Source organism: Molothrus ater, chromosome 10, assembly GCF_012460135.2.
Source record: "Molothrus ater isolate BHLD 08-10-18 breed brown headed cowbird chromosome 10, BPBGC_Mater_1.1, whole genome shotgun sequence".
NCBI classification, from domain to species: Eukaryota; Metazoa; Chordata; class Aves; order Passeriformes; family Icteridae; genus Molothrus; species Molothrus ater.
Window position 1 is genome coordinate 16,210,765 of NC_050487.2, and position 16,135 is coordinate 16,226,899.

The 16,135-nt window shown below is 47.5% G+C and overlaps 2 protein-coding genes across 2 annotated transcripts in view; both read left to right on the forward strand.

The window, feature by feature from the left end:
* Positions 1–1,294: 1,294 nt before the first annotated feature.
* On the forward strand, positions 1,295–6,461 carry C10H2orf72 (chromosome 10 C2orf72 homolog). The gene is made up of 3 exons (XM_036389065.1): positions 1,295–1,823; positions 4,272–4,388; positions 5,624–6,461. Exons 1-3 carry the CDS (start codon positions 1,295–1,297, stop codon positions 5,713–5,715), a joined length of 738 nt encoding a protein of 245 aa, XP_036244958.1. The 3' UTR covers positions 5,716–6,461.
* Positions 6,462–8,611: 2,150 nt separating this feature from the next.
* PSMD1 (proteasome 26S subunit, non-ATPase 1) overlaps positions 8,612–16,135 on the forward strand; it is a 66,155-nt gene continuing 58,631 nt past the window's right edge. The window contains exons 1-7 of the mRNA XM_036388763.2: positions 8,612–8,752; positions 10,837–10,880; positions 11,862–11,935; positions 12,182–12,351; positions 13,212–13,417; positions 14,638–14,781; positions 15,523–15,749. Coding sequence (XP_036244656.1) covers positions 8,737–8,752; positions 10,837–10,880; positions 11,862–11,935; positions 12,182–12,351; positions 13,212–13,417; positions 14,638–14,781; positions 15,523–15,749 — 881 coding nt within the window. The 5' untranslated portion in view covers positions 8,612–8,736. The remainder of the gene's footprint in view (positions 8,753–10,836; positions 10,881–11,861; positions 11,936–12,181; positions 12,352–13,211; positions 13,418–14,637; positions 14,782–15,522; positions 15,750–16,135) is intronic.

The following is a 16,135-nucleotide window of genomic DNA, read 5'->3' on the forward strand; positions in this document are numbered from 1 at the left end:
GCAGGCTCTAATGCAGTAGACCTTTTTTGTTGTTTAGGCTTCAAGGCATTACTAATACACTTCACTCCTTTTTTCAAATCAAAAATGAATAGATGTTTTGTCTTCTCTGAGCAGCTAAAGCATATATAAGAGATGTGATGACCCTCACTTAAGGCTGTCTATAGTGATTCTCTGCAACTGTGACTGTCAGGTGGATGTTTGATGGAGTGTTAGCTTTTCTAAATACATCTGAGTTCTTGCTCAGATTCCTGACAGGGCTCTGAAGACATTTTATGGAAGACTACAAATGCTGCTGAGCTCATGGCTGCCTCTGAACTGTTTGAGTTGTACCTCTTTAAGTAACACAAAGGGAGTTGTATGTGTTAGATCTTACTCCTGTTAATGAGTAAAGAAATGTAAACAAGGTTGTTTGGGCATTGTGGGTGACATTCACCTTTCCAACCAGCCTGTGCTGACAGTGTTACATGTGTACCCAACATAAACTAAAGATTGCAGTGGCCATGAAGAACAGCTCTACGTGGTCCCAAATATTAGTTTTTAGTGGCTGTGCTGGCAGTGTGAACATCAAGGCCACTGCAGAGAAGTAGCCAGTGGTGTACCTGAGTTAGGAAGAAAACTCCAATTTTTTATATACCTTCTCTGCAAGAATCGTCTTCATAAATCTGGGGAATTGCCAGCTAGAAAGCCAGCTTCCAAGTGCCTGAGGCATCTTGGCATCTCTAGGCAAGTCAGTGGCATAGTGCAGCTCTGGGGTATGAGATGCCACACCATAGGGGACACCTTGGGGATGATGATCATGATTGCATGATCAGCTGCTCCTCTAGGATTGACTACAGGCTTTCTGCAATTTGCAAGCAGTTACAGCTGCAGTTTTCAGTGTGTGTCCCACTTTGCAGCCACCACGGCCTTTCCTCATCCCCTTTCACATTTCAAGCCCCTCCACAGCACAGTTTTTTGCCTAAATTTTATCAACTCCTCATTGGCAAGAACACCGGCCTGTGCAAGGGCTCTGAGTCTGGTCGTGTGGCAGATCCGGGGGCTCTTTACTAGCCTCTCTGCTGTGCCCACCCGGCAGCAGGCAGGAGCTGTTCACCCTGCGGGATTGTGCGGGTCCGAGACGGGGCTGGAAGCGGGGGAGTATCCATGATACCCTGTCGCCCCGCTGCCCCGGGGTGTTGCTCTGCGCCGGGCCGGGGCTGGTGCAGGGTGCCGGGGCGGGTGCGGGCCAGTGGGCGGTGCGGAGCCGGGGCCGGGGAACAGGCGGATGCGGGCCGGACAGGGAGCACGGCGGGGGATGGCGGCGGCGGACCTGCAGGAGCTGCGGGCGCTGGTGGAGCGGGCGGGCGGCCGGCGGGCAGTACTGCTGGTGGCCGAGGTGGCGGAGGGGGCCCCGGGAGCGCCCGCGCTGGCCGCCTTCGCCCGCGACCTCCTGGACGACGAGGCGCCGCGCGCAGCGCGCCCGGTGCCGGTGCCGGGGCGCCGGACGCGGCGCTCGCCGGGTGCCGGGGGCCGGGCGCTGGGAGCGCGGCTGCTGCTGGTGCTGTGCGGCGGCGGGGCGGCGCGGGACCGCGGGGCGCGAACTCGCCTGCGGGAGGTGGTGCGGGACGTGCGCGGCCGCCTGCCCGCGGGGCCGCCGCCCGCCGTCGTGGGCGTCCTGCTGCCCGGCGGGGACGGAGAGGACGCGGCGGTGCTGGACGCGGCGCTGCGGCAGCACTTCCCGGCGCCCGGCACGGTGCAGGCGGCCCGGTACAGCCCGGGCAGCCCCGGCGATTGCCGTGCCGCCGCCTGCCGCGCCCTGCGGGCTGCCCTGCAGCACCCCGCAGGTACCAGGGTCGGGGGACCCTTCCTCCCTCCCTCACCCGGGGCCCGGTTTTTACGGTGGGATTTGCTCCGATTTCCTGTGGGATCTTCCCCTTCTCAGTGGGATCTACCCCATCCTAATGGGTTCTGATCTCTCCTCATGGGGTCTCCCCTACAATGGGGTCAGGCTTTTCTCATTAGGATCTAACAATTCCTGATGGGAGTTTCCTCTGACCCAATGGGATCTGGCTTTTTCCATTGGAATTGGACCAGTCACTACTGATGGGATCTTTACACACACACAATCCAATCTGCCTTTTCCCAATGCAATCTCTTTCATGCTGATGGGATCAGAGCCTTTCCAGTGGGATCTGCCTCTTTCTGGTGTGGTTCCCAGACCTGGCAGCCAGGGTGGACAAACTTCCCAGCAGTTTGGGAAACACTAGATAGCTCATGGATAACAGGGACATGGCAGCGGACAGCCGTGACATTGTGGCCATCCATGACATGGTGGCCTTCCATGCATACTGGATGTGTGGTTTGGGGGAAGCAGGACTGGGATGTGGCCTGTGCCACAGGGTGCAGGCAGAACCTGACCTTCCTGCAGGAGGAGGGTGCTCGTGCTGATTTTGCATAATGAATAAGTAACAAAAGCAAGTTGTTGTTTGCATGTGAAACAATATGTCAGGGTGAGGATGGCAGGATGAAAGCTGGGTGTCAGCCAGGCCTGAGGAGCAGCATTTGCCCTGGGGTGAAAGGGGAGTTGGGTTTATGTGTCAGTGCGGGGTGATGGGCAGCTGGGCAGGCTCTGCTCTTGCAGCTGCCACATAAAACACTTTAATCTTTGACACTGTTTGTCTTGGGCTGTTTCCCTTTCCTCCTCCCTTCTTTCATTTTTTCCCACTTTTACCTTGCTCCCCAGCATTTCCAGGGGCTTGGGTGTTTTCCTGTCTTGCTGGCTTTACCTCGAGGGATCCTGCCACTTGCCTTCAGCACCACAAGGGTTGACAGGGTCTCCTGGGATCCCTGGGACATGGGGATGATTGGCTGCAGTTCAGGTGCTTCTTTCTATCAGCTCAGCCCGGAATCCTGGATCTGAATGTTGAGGAACTTAGAGGTGGCTGGTGGCAAGCGCACAGGGCTGTCTTCTGCCACCTCTCTACTGAGGCACACAGGTCTTTCCAGCTTTTCTCCTTTCACATGCTTTTGTCTTCCTCACATTGTTCCTGCTGCAAGAATTTTTGGTGTGCTCCCAGACACCTGCAAATCCTCCAGTTCTGGTCACAGCAGTCTGGTGGGACAGCAGCTGCAGAGGCAGAAAAGCATCCCTGCATAGCTTTTTCTGCCTTGGCACTTTGCTGGTGCTTGGCTCAGTATATGTATTTTTGTGGCTGGCTGTAGAGAACGAGGAGCAGGAGGAGCTGGATTGAGTGTTATAGCCTGTATGTGTGTGCTCACTCACTTCTGATGCTCTGCCTGGTGCTCTGAGTCATCTGAGTGCCCCAGTGTGTGTAATGAGGACACTCATCACCTTCAGGGTTCAACCTTAGGCAGGGACAACTCCTTTCCATGCTTCTGTGAGCTTTGCCTTCCAAAATCTCCACCTGGACAGAGGGATCCCAAGCATATCTGTGCCTCCAAAGGGCAGTTGAACACTTCAGGCAGTGCACCCCAGGCAGTGCACTGGAGTTTTTTGTTTGTTGACTGCCAGAAAGACACTGAGCCCTTTAGTGTTGCAATGGCTCGATAAAGTGAAGGACACTGAAGTGGTTTATCATTTGTCATCTGATTAGGAGGTGAAAGGCTGGATGATATTTCAATGGGAATACTGAACTGCTGCTGTTGGAGACCATATAAAATTATGCTGCTGTAGTATTTTACAGGCTGCTGTAGTGTTTTACTAAAATGGTTGGAAAGTCTGTAGTAACTTTGTTGTCTTCTAGAATAATTACCATACATTGACTACATGCTCTCTGCAATTTGCAAGCAGTTTCAGCTGCTGCAAGACCCCAGGTCCAGCAGGTCTCCATGGGAGGGAGGAATTGCTTAATAAAGCAGGGAGCAGTAAACAGGTTGATGTGGTAGAAGCTGTGTGACAATGCAAAAGGAAAACTTCCTTCTGTGGGAATTCTCTAACTGTGTCTGTCAGTCCCCAGCCTCACCATGTGTGCCAGCTGAGCTGCTGCCAGGTTTCTTGCTCACTCTCGGCTGCCACATCCAGGCTGGTTTTGGCAGCAAGGTGGCAAAGTACAAACTGACATCAGGGACAAATTTCCAGGGTAGCAGAGAGGTTTCAGTCAAAAATAAAGACTGCCAGGAGTTGCTCTGTGCTTTCCAGTGGTGGGTTTATGGAGTGGACCTGATTTTGTTGCTAGGACCTGGTTTTGATGCCAGGCTCATGGAGGGAGAGGTGAAGAACCAGCAGGGCTGACCTGCTACCAGTCTTAACTCATCTTCTCTGGTTTATTCAGAAGACACGAAAGATAGGGAGAGGTGGAGGCTGCCATCCTTCCTGCAGTGCATTTCTTGGAATCAGAGGAGCTGGAGAAAAGATAACAAAGCAAAAGCTGAAAAGAAAATTCATGAAGGTATGCCCAGCTCCCTCCCTTGTGCTCTGTTGTGATTGTCAGAAGCTCCTCGTGATTCCCTGGTGGTTCTGGTGCCCAAGCCCCTTGCTGGTAGCCTCTTCCAGCTACTTACAGCTCTGCAGTTGACCTTGCTTCCCTGGCTGTGGTTTAGCCCAAACCTGAAGACAACCAGCACATGTGTCTGCTTTGTTGCCACTTCCTTGTTTTCTGACCTTTTGCTTGTCTAAACAAAATCACGCTGAGTCTGGTGCCCAAATACATCCCTGGAAGCATTGCTGAACTCAGCTGCATTTTGTTTGAATGTCTGGAAGCAGAACTACTCTCTGTCTAATCAATGAATTGGAACCACCCTGATATTATTTGATGTTTTCTGCAAACATGGGTGGAAGGAGTGTTCCCAAAACATTTGCTTTTAGGGCTGGCAGAGAGAAGGGAGAGGGCAGTCAGCCATGGGCTCCCTGATTCTAAAGGAAATTGTTCAGGTAACACATAGCATAGCATTCAGCCTTTGTGCATGATTGGCACTTTGGCTTGCACTTCCCAGCAGTAACTTTCTTTTTGCAGGAGAGCCTCATGCAGGAGGCTACAAGGCTTGTGCTGTGGAGATCCAGGTTGTACTATGAAGCACGAAGAGGAGGGAAAGCTCCCTCACTGTAAAAAGAAAGACTAGACTAGATTAGAATGTTTTATTTTCACTTGAAAGGGACCTACAATAATCATCTGGCCCAACTGCCTGACCACTTCAGGGCTCACCACATTTTAAAGGATGTTATTAAGGGCCTTGTCCAAATGCCTCTTAAATATATGAAATACTTAAAGAGCATAAGAGTCAGACAAAACAACTGAAATGAATCCCCAGTTTATGCAGCTGTAAGACATGTGACACATATGAGGCTTGTGAGATCCACTCTCCATGGTCAGAAAATGGAAGTGCCTGATCTTGCTGTCAGTGCCAGGCAGGCAACACCCTGTGGCCATGCAACTTGTTTTGAGATTGCTCAGACTTCAGGAGGCCAGGAGCTAGGCCCTGTGCTCCTTTGGTCTATTTGCTGAAGCAATGTTAAGTTTGTAAAACAAAATGAAGATCAGTTTTGAAAAAAAAAAATCAGCTGTGCTTAGGTTGTGAGTATATATCAATTGCTTCAGCCCATGCTTTTTTTTCATCTTAAGCTGCATTTTCTGGGAAGAGGGGTTTTCCATTCAGGTCTGCCTTGACTTCTCTCTGCTCCCTGCAGATGACCTGCAGGACCCTGAGGAAGAAGTGGCTCTGGCCAGCCTTTCCCCCAATGGAAACTGTGAAGAAGCTGCTGGAGGCATAGGCACCTAGAGCTGCTGGGCATCCAACACCGTCCACATCCCACACCTGCCCAATGGATTTAGAGCAATGGGAGGAGGAGCTGGTGCAGGCCCTCTCATCCAAGGGCCCACAGCTCCAGGGAAAAGCTGCTTGGCTGAACTCATCAGGGCTTTTTTAGCTGCCACCAGCACAGAGAGTCTGTGCCAGAGAGCCATTCCCTGCTGTCCCGGGGCACTTGGAGCTGCTGCTGGACACTGGGCTTCTGAGAAACCCTTGGGGATGTACCCCACATCCTGGGCAATATGACTTTGGGACTTTGAGTGTGAAATGCAGCCACCTGTTTGAAGAATGAGAAATGTTTTCTAATTCTGGGCAAAGTTCCCTGCTGAGGTTGCTGGGGCTGGCCTCCCTGGCAGACTGATTCTGCTGCCTTGTTTTCCTACTTTATTTGTGCTTGGAATTTCCCTCCCTCTTTGTGATCAAAAACCAAACCAAAGCAAAACCAAACAAAAACCAAAACCAACCTCCCCCCCAGTCAAGTAACACATTGGCTTGGAGACTGCAGCGGGACTAAATGCGAGCTCTGGGATCTACCAGTTACTGAAAAGGCTTGAATGTAACAGTGTAACATGAAGAATGCACTAACAGCCCAGCTTGAGTGGCAAGAGTAACACGAAGGATACTGATGGTACTGGCATCTAGATCAGAGTGGGCTTTGGGAGCAAGATCTGTCCCTCTGGCTTGTCCTGGTGCTCATAGACTGAGGGACACCTGGGTTGGAGGGGTGGCAGGTGGGCACTGAGGTGTGGCTGCTGCTACGCGGGGCTACAGGAGAGTGCCATCTTACCTGGGAGATCTCCACAGGCATGGTGGCACACCTTGGAGGTGGCCTGCAGCACAACAAGAGGTGTCTGTTTCATAAATAAACATAAAAATATAAAAATTATCTATTTAAGTAGTTCCAAAGGGTTGCCTGTAGCCTGTGGGGCAACACAACTAACTAGAAATCCTTGGTTTACAAGGAATATTACTCTAATGCTAAGAATATCTTTTAAATTCTTTATGCAACATAAGAGAGGTCTTGTTTTATTTTGAGCACAAGCTTGGGGCTGGCTTTCCTTTAAGAGTTTCCTCCAGCTCAGATCAGAAAATTTCAACCTGCCTACATCTACTTTGGGTTAATTGCCAACATGCATCCTCTGTGCATGTCTGTCCTCTCTCTGGCTCCTCTTTCCCCACTAGCAGCAGAAGTGTCTGGAGTCCTGCCAGCTCTGGCCAGCACTCTGCCCCAGCAGTTTGCCTTTGGCATCCCTCTAGCTCTTACCTGGAGCAGGGGATGCTGCTCTGCACAGAGGGCACTGACCCACTCCTTCCAGCTTCCAGGATTTCTGTGCTTATGACCTGTGGAAAACACAATTGTAACCAAGTGACTTGGTGTGGGTGGCTGTGTTACTGGCCCCAATTTCAGCACTGAGCACTCAGTGCATCTTGGTGAGATTAAGGTTCCCTCCTGCTCCATCCCTGCACAGCCCAAGTTGCTGCACAGGTCTGTATTGCCCAGTAAAGCCCTTGGTTAGGTGGGTCAAGCAGGACTGACCAGGAGGAATCTTTATTTTCTTGCAGCATTTAGCCTTTGCTGCTAAGCATTCTCCAATGGAGAGGTGGCCCAAGAGCACAGACTGGCAATTAAACCTCCCTTAGTGCTGCAAATCCACTGGATTTATTTACTGGTATTTTTTAGGTAAATCATACAAGTTTATCCCTGCAAGAGACTGGTGGAAGTGGATGAACTGCCTGGGCCTTAGGGGGTGTGAGAATATATTTGACCAAAAGTATTGTTTTTCTTTGACTGAGGAATAAAAGTGACTTGAATTACTTTTTTTTTTTTAGCTTTTCTCTTTTCACTATCTGTGCACTTGGAGGTGTAAGCAGATAGTTTTACATGGTTAATTGATTGAATAATTTAAGGGCACTATTATGTGCTTGTTGAATAAAGACACTTAATTTCCAAACTGGAATGTGCTTATTTGTTTGCCTTGGTGTTATTCCTAAAGTAGCATTATGTATAGCTTAACTCATATTTATCTTGGCTTGAAAAAACTGGATATTGGGATGGAATGGAAGTGACCCCAGTGTCTGAAATGCAGACAATCAGAACTGAGTGCAGCCCAGGTGGGGCAATGGAGAAGGCTGGAAATCCTCCCAGTTGTTCAAGAGCGGGGCAGCCCCTCTTGGCATTGTGGGTAGGGGTCTGATACGCTTTCATTAGTAACTTTGATTAATAACTTTCACTAACTGATACCATTATGCATCCTCAAGGAATTCAAGCCCTTCATAGGGTATTTCTTCCTATTCAGTAGCATCAAGGAGAAACGAATGCTGTCGAGGTCTGGGCACTTTGGTCTCTTGTGTAGCATCGCTGCTCCTGAGCTGGACTTTCCCTGCTGCCAATCCACCAGCCTGAGTATCCCATCTGTCTTGTGCCGCAGAGGCGGCCGGCATGTGTTAAACCCATGGGATAAAATCGCTGACCCTTGCACTGCCCTGGGACACGCTGTGCCCCTCACGATGCCTGCCCACTGCGGGCGGCCTGTGCCGGCGGGGGAAGCAGCCGCTGCTCTGGCATGGCACAAACGCGGGCACCGGCGGGGTCACTCGTGGGGAGCTCACAGCTCTCGCGCAGGCACCGGTGTGGGGTCTGCGGGCGCGGGAGCCCGTGGGGAGCCCGTGGGGGCTGTAAGAGAGACCCGAGAGGTCGCGGGGGTGCCGGGATGTCCGTGAGGGGCGGCGTGCGGCACAAGGCCCCCGGCGGCAGGGCTGCCCCGCTCCTGCCTGCCTGGTTCTCCGCCGTCCCGCGCAGGCGATCACACGGGCATCTCTGCCGGCGCAGCGCGGAGCCGCCGGAAGAGGCCCTTGGCTGCACTTCCGGGCCGGGCAGCGGCGGCGGTGGCGGAACCGCGGTTGGGCCGGACCGGACCCGACCCGACCCGACCCCCCCCCGGACCCTTCGGACCTCCCCGACCCCCCTTCCGAGGGCAGCCGGGCGGCACCATGATCACCTCGGCCGGTGAGGCAGCGGCGCGGGACGGCGTTGTCCGCCGGGGTTTCGCTGAGTCAGGGCCGTGACTGAGCACCGCCGCGGCTCCGCGGGGCCGCCCGTCCCGGGGCTTCCCCACCGCGAACACCCCCGGACGGCAGACAGAGCCCACCCGGTGCCCGGCGGTCCGGCACGACCGGCTCCTGAAGCCCGGTGCCGTGTCCGTCTCCCGCCGGTGTCTCACGGGGGCTCCGGTGGCGGCGCGGGGGTCCCGCGGTGGGAGCGGGCGGGTTCCGCTGCTTGGAGTGAACGGCGCAGTTTGGGTGTGAAAGCGGAGGACACTCGGGAGGTGCAGCAGGGACTTGAGAGGGGCAGGAGGGAGTTTGGAGTTCAGAAGCGCAAATGCCGTGCACAGGAAACGTCGGTCTGAGGAGTGCGGGATAATGAAGCGTGTGAGGAGTTGGATGTTACGCGGTGTTTGTCCGTCTGCTGGGAATTGATAGTGTAAAAAACCATGGGAAACATTCCCAGAAATACGCAGGCCAGAAATTAACATGTGGCTGGTTGTGGCTTGGCGAGAGAAACCGTGCAGAGGGTGACAGTGTCCAGGGAGCTTTCTCTTCCTGAACCCTTTGCTTTGTTGAAGTCTTTATTTCAATTGAGGAAAAGTAGGAATTAATTTTAGAGGCATTTAAAAAGTGTAAAAACGGTATGTTGGGAGTGAGGTATTGTAGGTGTTGTGTAGGAGTGAGATTGTGTTTTCCTGACAGATCAGGTAAATGCAGGGACATAATAATAATAATAATAACAACAATAATAATTTCCCAAAGCAAACATTTGGTGCAGAGATGCAGGAAACCGCTGGGAGGAGCTGGAAGTGGGATGGCTGCTAAATTAGCCTTCTGTGCCTAAGAGCCACGTTGATGTTCTTCAATTCCTGTTACTGATGGATATGTCTAACCTGGTCTTTAAGAACAATACCTGATAATGGAGAATCTGCAACTTTATGAGGCAAAAGAATAAATGTGTTCTTGTGAGAAAACTTTTGAGATCATCAGACCTCATTCTTTGAGGCTTCACTAAAGTTTGGTGTTACTCCTCCTGTTAATATCTGACATGAAAATCAGATTATTCCCTTCCTGCTGGCAGCTGCCCTGAAGGCTGCACCCTTCCCAGGTGTCTTAGAGGAACCAGAGAGAAGCCTCCAGCCTCCCTTGAGGAGCTGCCTGCCAGAGTTCCTGTTCCCAGCACCCTGGTTTGCTCCTGACTCAAACGTGGTGCCCAGCCCTGGGCACGGGCTCTGGCGAGTGGGTGCCAAGGGAAGGGAAGGTGCCTCATGGATTTGCCAAGAACTGCTCTCACTTACACATCTCTGTGAGGTTTGGGTTCTCTGCCTCCCACTGCAGCCAAATGATATTATTGATCATATTTTATCTTAAGCCTCTGTACTGTTCAGATTCTATATTTGTACATTTTGGTTTGGACCTGCACATGCTCCTTTTAGATTTGTCAAGATCTTTTGGAAACCCATTTCAGTCCTCCAGAGGCTTGCTGGCCTTTCCAGTTTCATGTGTTTTTTCAGATTTAAAGAAGTTGTCCAACTGTACAAGAGATTGAAGACTTAAATCAGTGAATTTTGTTGGACTTTGATCAGATCATATTCCAGCCCTTTCTGTTGCATCTTTGCAGTCTGACAATGAAACCACCTATCCCTGTTCTTCAGATTAGCTCCTGTGAACCTCAGTCATGTCAGTTAAACAGTATTTCTGTAACTGTACAAAAGTTCTGGGACAGGATCAATAGTCAAAAGCATAAAGCTTTGAGGTACATCTCCTCTCATCCATGAGGCCAGTTTCCTTGGCATGGAAAAATTCTTTGTTTTCCCCTAGGAAGGATCACCTTTTATAAATAATGTACATTTTCACTTATAAATTCTGAGCTATTTTATGTTATATTTAATACAAATTTGAATCTGATCTTTGAAGTTTTATACTGGAAATTTAAAATCAGTATTCCAGAGACAGCTTTCTTTCCTTTTCTGTTGGTTTTGAACTAAATGACAGGCTTACTTCTGCTACAGAGAAACCAAAAGTAACTATGATTTTGTTTTGCAGCTGGAATTATCTCTCTTCTGGATGAAGAAGAGCCACAGCTCAAGGTAAGCTCTGAGAGCAAATAACAGCAAATGGACTATGTGGAGAGCTTAAAATTAAAAAGGAGCAGATCTCAGTAATTTATGGTTGGACAGCAGCACGTGGACATCAAATTGTATCTATCCTGAAAAAGAAAGGGCTTAAATAAATGATAACAGATTGAAAACTTCCTTGTTTTAAGCATGAATCAAACAGGAGCTTCAAATGCAAAAATCTCTATTCGTGAAAGCTCCCTTCTCTCTGGTGGTAACGGAGCTTTGTTACTTAAAATTGTTCCAGAGGCTGCATTTTGACTATGTAAAATTCAAAGCTGAAGAGCAGCTCAGGTTTTTAGAATAATTTAATCAATGTAGAACAAAAATCACAGTTACAGTTTTCACTTGGAAAAAAAAATCACAGTAATAGTACAACAAGAAGAAAACAGCAACAGAAACTTTCCAGGGCAGAGAGGGTATGAATCCACAGAACACCAACACTCAGAGCGTTGGTGTGTTATGGAACATGCACTTATCAATATTTCTGATTCCCTAATTGTTTTTCTTGGATACAGGCATAGGTAGTAATGGATCTGAGTGATCCCTGATTTTGCTGTGAGCTGATTATAAGTGGGCTGATTGTGGTTTATCATCTGAAGTACTGTGTCCATATAGATAAATAGAGTTGGCTGCTGTAGGCCACAGGTTGATTCCGTGTGCTGCACAAAGGTTGTCACAATTTTGTCTATCAGACACATCAGCCAGTCATTCATCAGAGAGAGGCCATGGAAAGGAATGCTGGAGTTCTCTTACCTGTAAAGTGAGCAGCTCTTTATTTGCAAAGGACTTGCAAAGAGTAGTGAATGCTTGCAAAGATCTTTTAAAATAGAATTTGCTGTTGAAATGGGTCAGTGTTCATGATATTTATGCTAGAATGTACTTCATTTTTTCTGGGGAAAGGTAGTAAATGCATTTTTAATATAATATAACTTTACTTTTTTTTTTTTTTAGGAGTTTGCTCTTCACAAGTTGAATGCTGTTGTCAATGACTTCTGGGCAGAAATCTCTGAGTCAGTGGATAAAATGTAAGAGAAGACACTTACGACTGCTTTAAAAGAACATGGGATATGAAGTGGATGTAGTTCTGGTTTCTTGACAATGGTTAATACAGCATGTAGCTCCCTATTTCCTAGAAAGCTCTAATGTGTGTTGTTGTGGGGTTGGAGCTGTGGTCCCAAAGATGCAAGTTCAGTCAAGCTTGTACTTGAGTCACGGGGCCTTCAAGAGATCTGAGCACACAGAGCTGATGCTCTTCTCTCCCTCCTCTGCAGCGAAGTTCTCTATGAGGATGAAGGTTTTCGGAGCCGCCAATTTGCTGCTCTGGTTGCTTCTAAAGTTTTTTACCACCTGGGAGCCTTTGAGGAATCCCTGAACTATGCCCTGGGAGCTGGTGACCTCTTCAATGTCAACGACAACTCAGAATACGTGGAGACGATCATTGGTAAAGAACCGATGCTGCAAAGGAAAAGCTCTTCTGTTGTCAAAGCTGCTGTAACTTTGATATTTCACTTGGTTTAGCTTTTTTCTCTGTATTCTTCTGGCTGTCTTTGTGTTCATTTAAACCAATGCTGCAGCTAATTTTACCCAGTTTATTTGTACTTTCTTATAATTTGTGATTCTATAATGGAACTGACTTTGGAGTTCTGGAGTTCTTTTCCTATTCTTAACCTTTATTCTATAGTGAATTCCTAATGAGAAAATTGCTTTGGTTGTTTATTGTCCTTGCTCTCATTCGCATGCTGATATTATCAATTTCAGCATGACTTTGGAAATGATTGACAGCTAAGTGTACCTGCGCACCTAATTGAGAGGGACAGTTGTGTTTATCCACCCACAATAAGATGGCAAGTCAGCAGTTGACTGTAGGTATCATTTGAATCATTTGAAATCATTTTTAAAATCTCATCTGCTGGAGTCACTTGCTTTTTAAATCATATTTTACAGGATATGATGGAGCTGGGCTGGCTTTCAGTCTCCCAGCTGGTGTTTGTAGTGGAGCTAGGAAGTCTCCTACTGCTGTTTTCTCATTTATTTAACATGACACTTGAGAAAAGATCATATCCTTGGCCCTTTAATTTTTAAAATACCTACTTGATTTCAGCACTAAAATCAGAGTTTGTTAGGAGATAAGAGAAGTGTTTTCCAGTATTATCTGTATATGACTACACAAATGTACTTGCTGGTACATACTGTACTTGCTGGTAGAGCATGTTCATGCACATGCTGGTCTCTTCACCTGTACAAAACTGCAAAAATCTGAGAACTTGACTTTTCCCCCCATATTTGTTCATATCTCTTCAGCAAAATGCATCGACCACTATACCAAGCAGTGTGTGGAGAATGCAGAGCTGCCAGAAGGGGAGAAGAAGCCCGTGGATGAGAGGCTGGAAGGGATAGTGAACAAAATGTTCCAGCGCTGCTTGGATGACCACAAGTACAAGCAGGCCATTGGCATTGCTCTGGAGACACGCAGGCTGGACATCTTTGAGAAAACCATCCTCGAGTCGGTATGTGCAAGAGGCAGGAGGTGCCTGTAGCTAGGCTTTTCCAGCTATGGATCCAGAAGTCAAGTGCAAGATCCATGTTGCTGTGGAACTTGCCCTGTTTTGTATGAAGAGAACAAAAGATAAAACTCAGGGATGTTCAGTTCAATGTGTTCATGGAAAGCAGAGCCACTCAGGAATGTCAAGTATAGGAAGATCCCCTCTACCTTTAGGAAATCCTTGAGCTACTAGTTTATGGGACAATATTCCCAGGAAGCTTGGCTATGTGCCCTCTTCTTAAGGTATTCCCTGTCAGCTACTGGCAGAGATACAATACTGGTATAATGCAAGAACAGCCCTTTTATTAAGTTGTCTATCAACTGCTGTAATTCACTGTGGGAAGGAATCCTTAGGACTGGGTAAGTGATTTATTAATGTCAAACAAAAGAAGAAACTCCAGTAGCGGGTGAGCTGCTGTAATTTTCAGTGACTGTGTGCAGTCTTGGCGTGCCCTGACTCCAAGATGGTGCACCTTGGCTTTAAAATCTTCCGCTGAGGCTTTAAGGTAAGTCGTGTTACTGTTAGTGGCAGTAAGAGAAGCTGGCCTATAGTCATCTGCAGCAGCTCAGCAGTTGTGTGCAGTTTTGTTATGCTGTAGTATCTCAATTATATCCCAGACATATAGCTTGAATCCTTTAGATTTTATTGCTTTTCAGTTTACAACTTTTATGTATGTTTGGATGTTTCCCATTTCTGTGTATGAGTGATAATCATAAGGCATCCATCTTGCTCTCATTGTGCATTTAATAACTTACCCACTATAAATCCCTCATTTTGAAATACCTTTTTGAGGTCTAGTAATCAAATCAGTTTCTTAGGCTTGATCTTTTCTTGGTGCATGGCTTGTTTAGCTGACATTTAATGTTAGCGCAGTGAATTTCACTGCATTCAAAACTGATTGTTTGAACAAGAAGGGTGAAGGGAAGACAGGTATTGTACTTTTAAGTTAATATTTTCATGTTTTAACTTCTGAATTAAATACTGGTCCTGCATGATTTTGATAATGTTTTTTCTTTAAACTGCAATACACCTGTATATAAGCTTTTCTGAAAACAGGAAAGGGAACTGTGAAGATTTATATGCACATTTGGTCTACTTTTTAAAATAGAAAATGTGTAGCTTTATTTTTCTCTCTAAATCCTTCTTGTCAGTCTGATGTTTGATATCCCTGAATTTAATTTCAGAATGATGTTCCTGGGATGCTGGCCTACAGCTTGAAGCTCTGTATGTCTTTGATGCAGAATAAACAGTTTCGTAACAAAGTCTTGAGAGTTCTAGTTAAAATCTACATGAATCTGGAGAAACCAGACTTCATCAATGTGTGCCAGGTAAACTTTTCAAAGTTATCTTTAAAGATAATAGAAGTTGCACTTCTGTAGGTATATTTGGCGTGACATCTACCTGTTCTCTGTCTTTTGTTCAGTTAAATGAAATATATTTTCCTGGTTGCATGCTTCCAACATATATCAGATTGAGACCAACTTGAAAAAGAGATGTAAAGATTGCATATTTGCTCAATTTATAGAGAAAGAAATCTGTTCAAAGACAGTTTGAGGATACAGACAGCTCTGACAGAATATTTTAAGCCTATGTAGGGAGTATCAGATGATAGGTTCACAGCTTGGAATTTTATTTATTCCTCACAAGAACATTTCCAGTGCTTTGTTTTTTTGGTAAGCCATTGTCTGAAAGTGTTTGGACAACCAGTTGTGAAGTTACTCAGATGTTCTCAGATCTTTGCCAGTCTTGGTAGGCCATGTACACATGACTCAGTATTATGCCTGTTTCATTTCAGCTGAGACATCCCTATAGAATGACTGGTGCTTCTTCAATGTCCTTTTGAATTTTTGTGTCTAGTAGGACAAGTCTTGGTTTTCTATGAAAACCGTTCTGAGTTTTTATTGTCTTCACTGAAAGAGAGAAAAGTTTTCTATCTTTGGAGGGAGTGTTCTGTGGAGCAGCAGATGAGGGCATTGGAGTGTGGCCTTGGGTAGTGTTGCTTTCACATTCTGAAGTATCTAATGTCTTCTCCTATTTTTTTTTTCTGTTCTTCCCTTTCTCCTGCTCAGTGCCTGATATTCCTGGATGACCCACAGGCTGTGAGTGACATCTTGGAAAAATTGGTGAAGGATGATAATCTTCTCATGGCCTACCAAATTTGCTTTGACCTGTATGAAAGCGCGAGCCAGCAGTTCCTGTCATCTGTCATCCAGAATCTGCGCACGGTTGGAACTCCCATTGCCTCCGTGCCTGGATCCACCAACACTGGCACTGTCCCTGGATCAGAGAAAGACAGGTGAGGAGGTTGACTTGAGAGGTGGTGGAGTTCTTTGGCTCCAGTCCCGCTCTAAGGCAGCCTCATATTCCATGTATGGATGCTTTTTACAAGCTGTCAAGTTATTCCCCTTTACTTAAGTATAGGCAAGACATGCTGTTTGCTCAAAACAAAATTGTATATTACCAAAATCTGGTTTTTAAGGGGATTTTTCTTTGCCGTTGAGATAAGCACAGAGCAGTTATACTGGGGTTCAGCTAATGAGCAGTAATTCATTAAGGTGCAGCATGAGTTGCTTGGGAATGCTGATTCTGTGTGGTCTTGGCAGCAACTTGCAGAGCTAAGGAAGGGGGGAGCTCAGGGAGAAAGCTCATCACATCTATGTGCAAGTTTGGTTTCACATAACA

What these genes read in the sequence shown, in the direction of transcription:
- C10H2orf72 (XM_036389065.1), top strand. Translation starts at nt 1,295, where the DNA reads ATGGCGGCGGCGGACCTGCAGGAGCTGCGGGCGCTGGTGGAGCGGGCG. An exon ending in TGCCCTGCAGCACCCCGCAG is followed by an intron (nt 1,824 to 4,271) that starts GTACCAGGGTCG and finishes TGGTTTATTCAG; the next exon opens with AAGACACGAAAGATAGGGAG. An exon ending in TGAAAAGAAAATTCATGAAG is followed by an intron (nt 4,389 to 5,623) that starts GTATGCCCAGCT and finishes TGCTCCCTGCAG; the next exon opens with ATGACCTGCAGGACCCTGAG.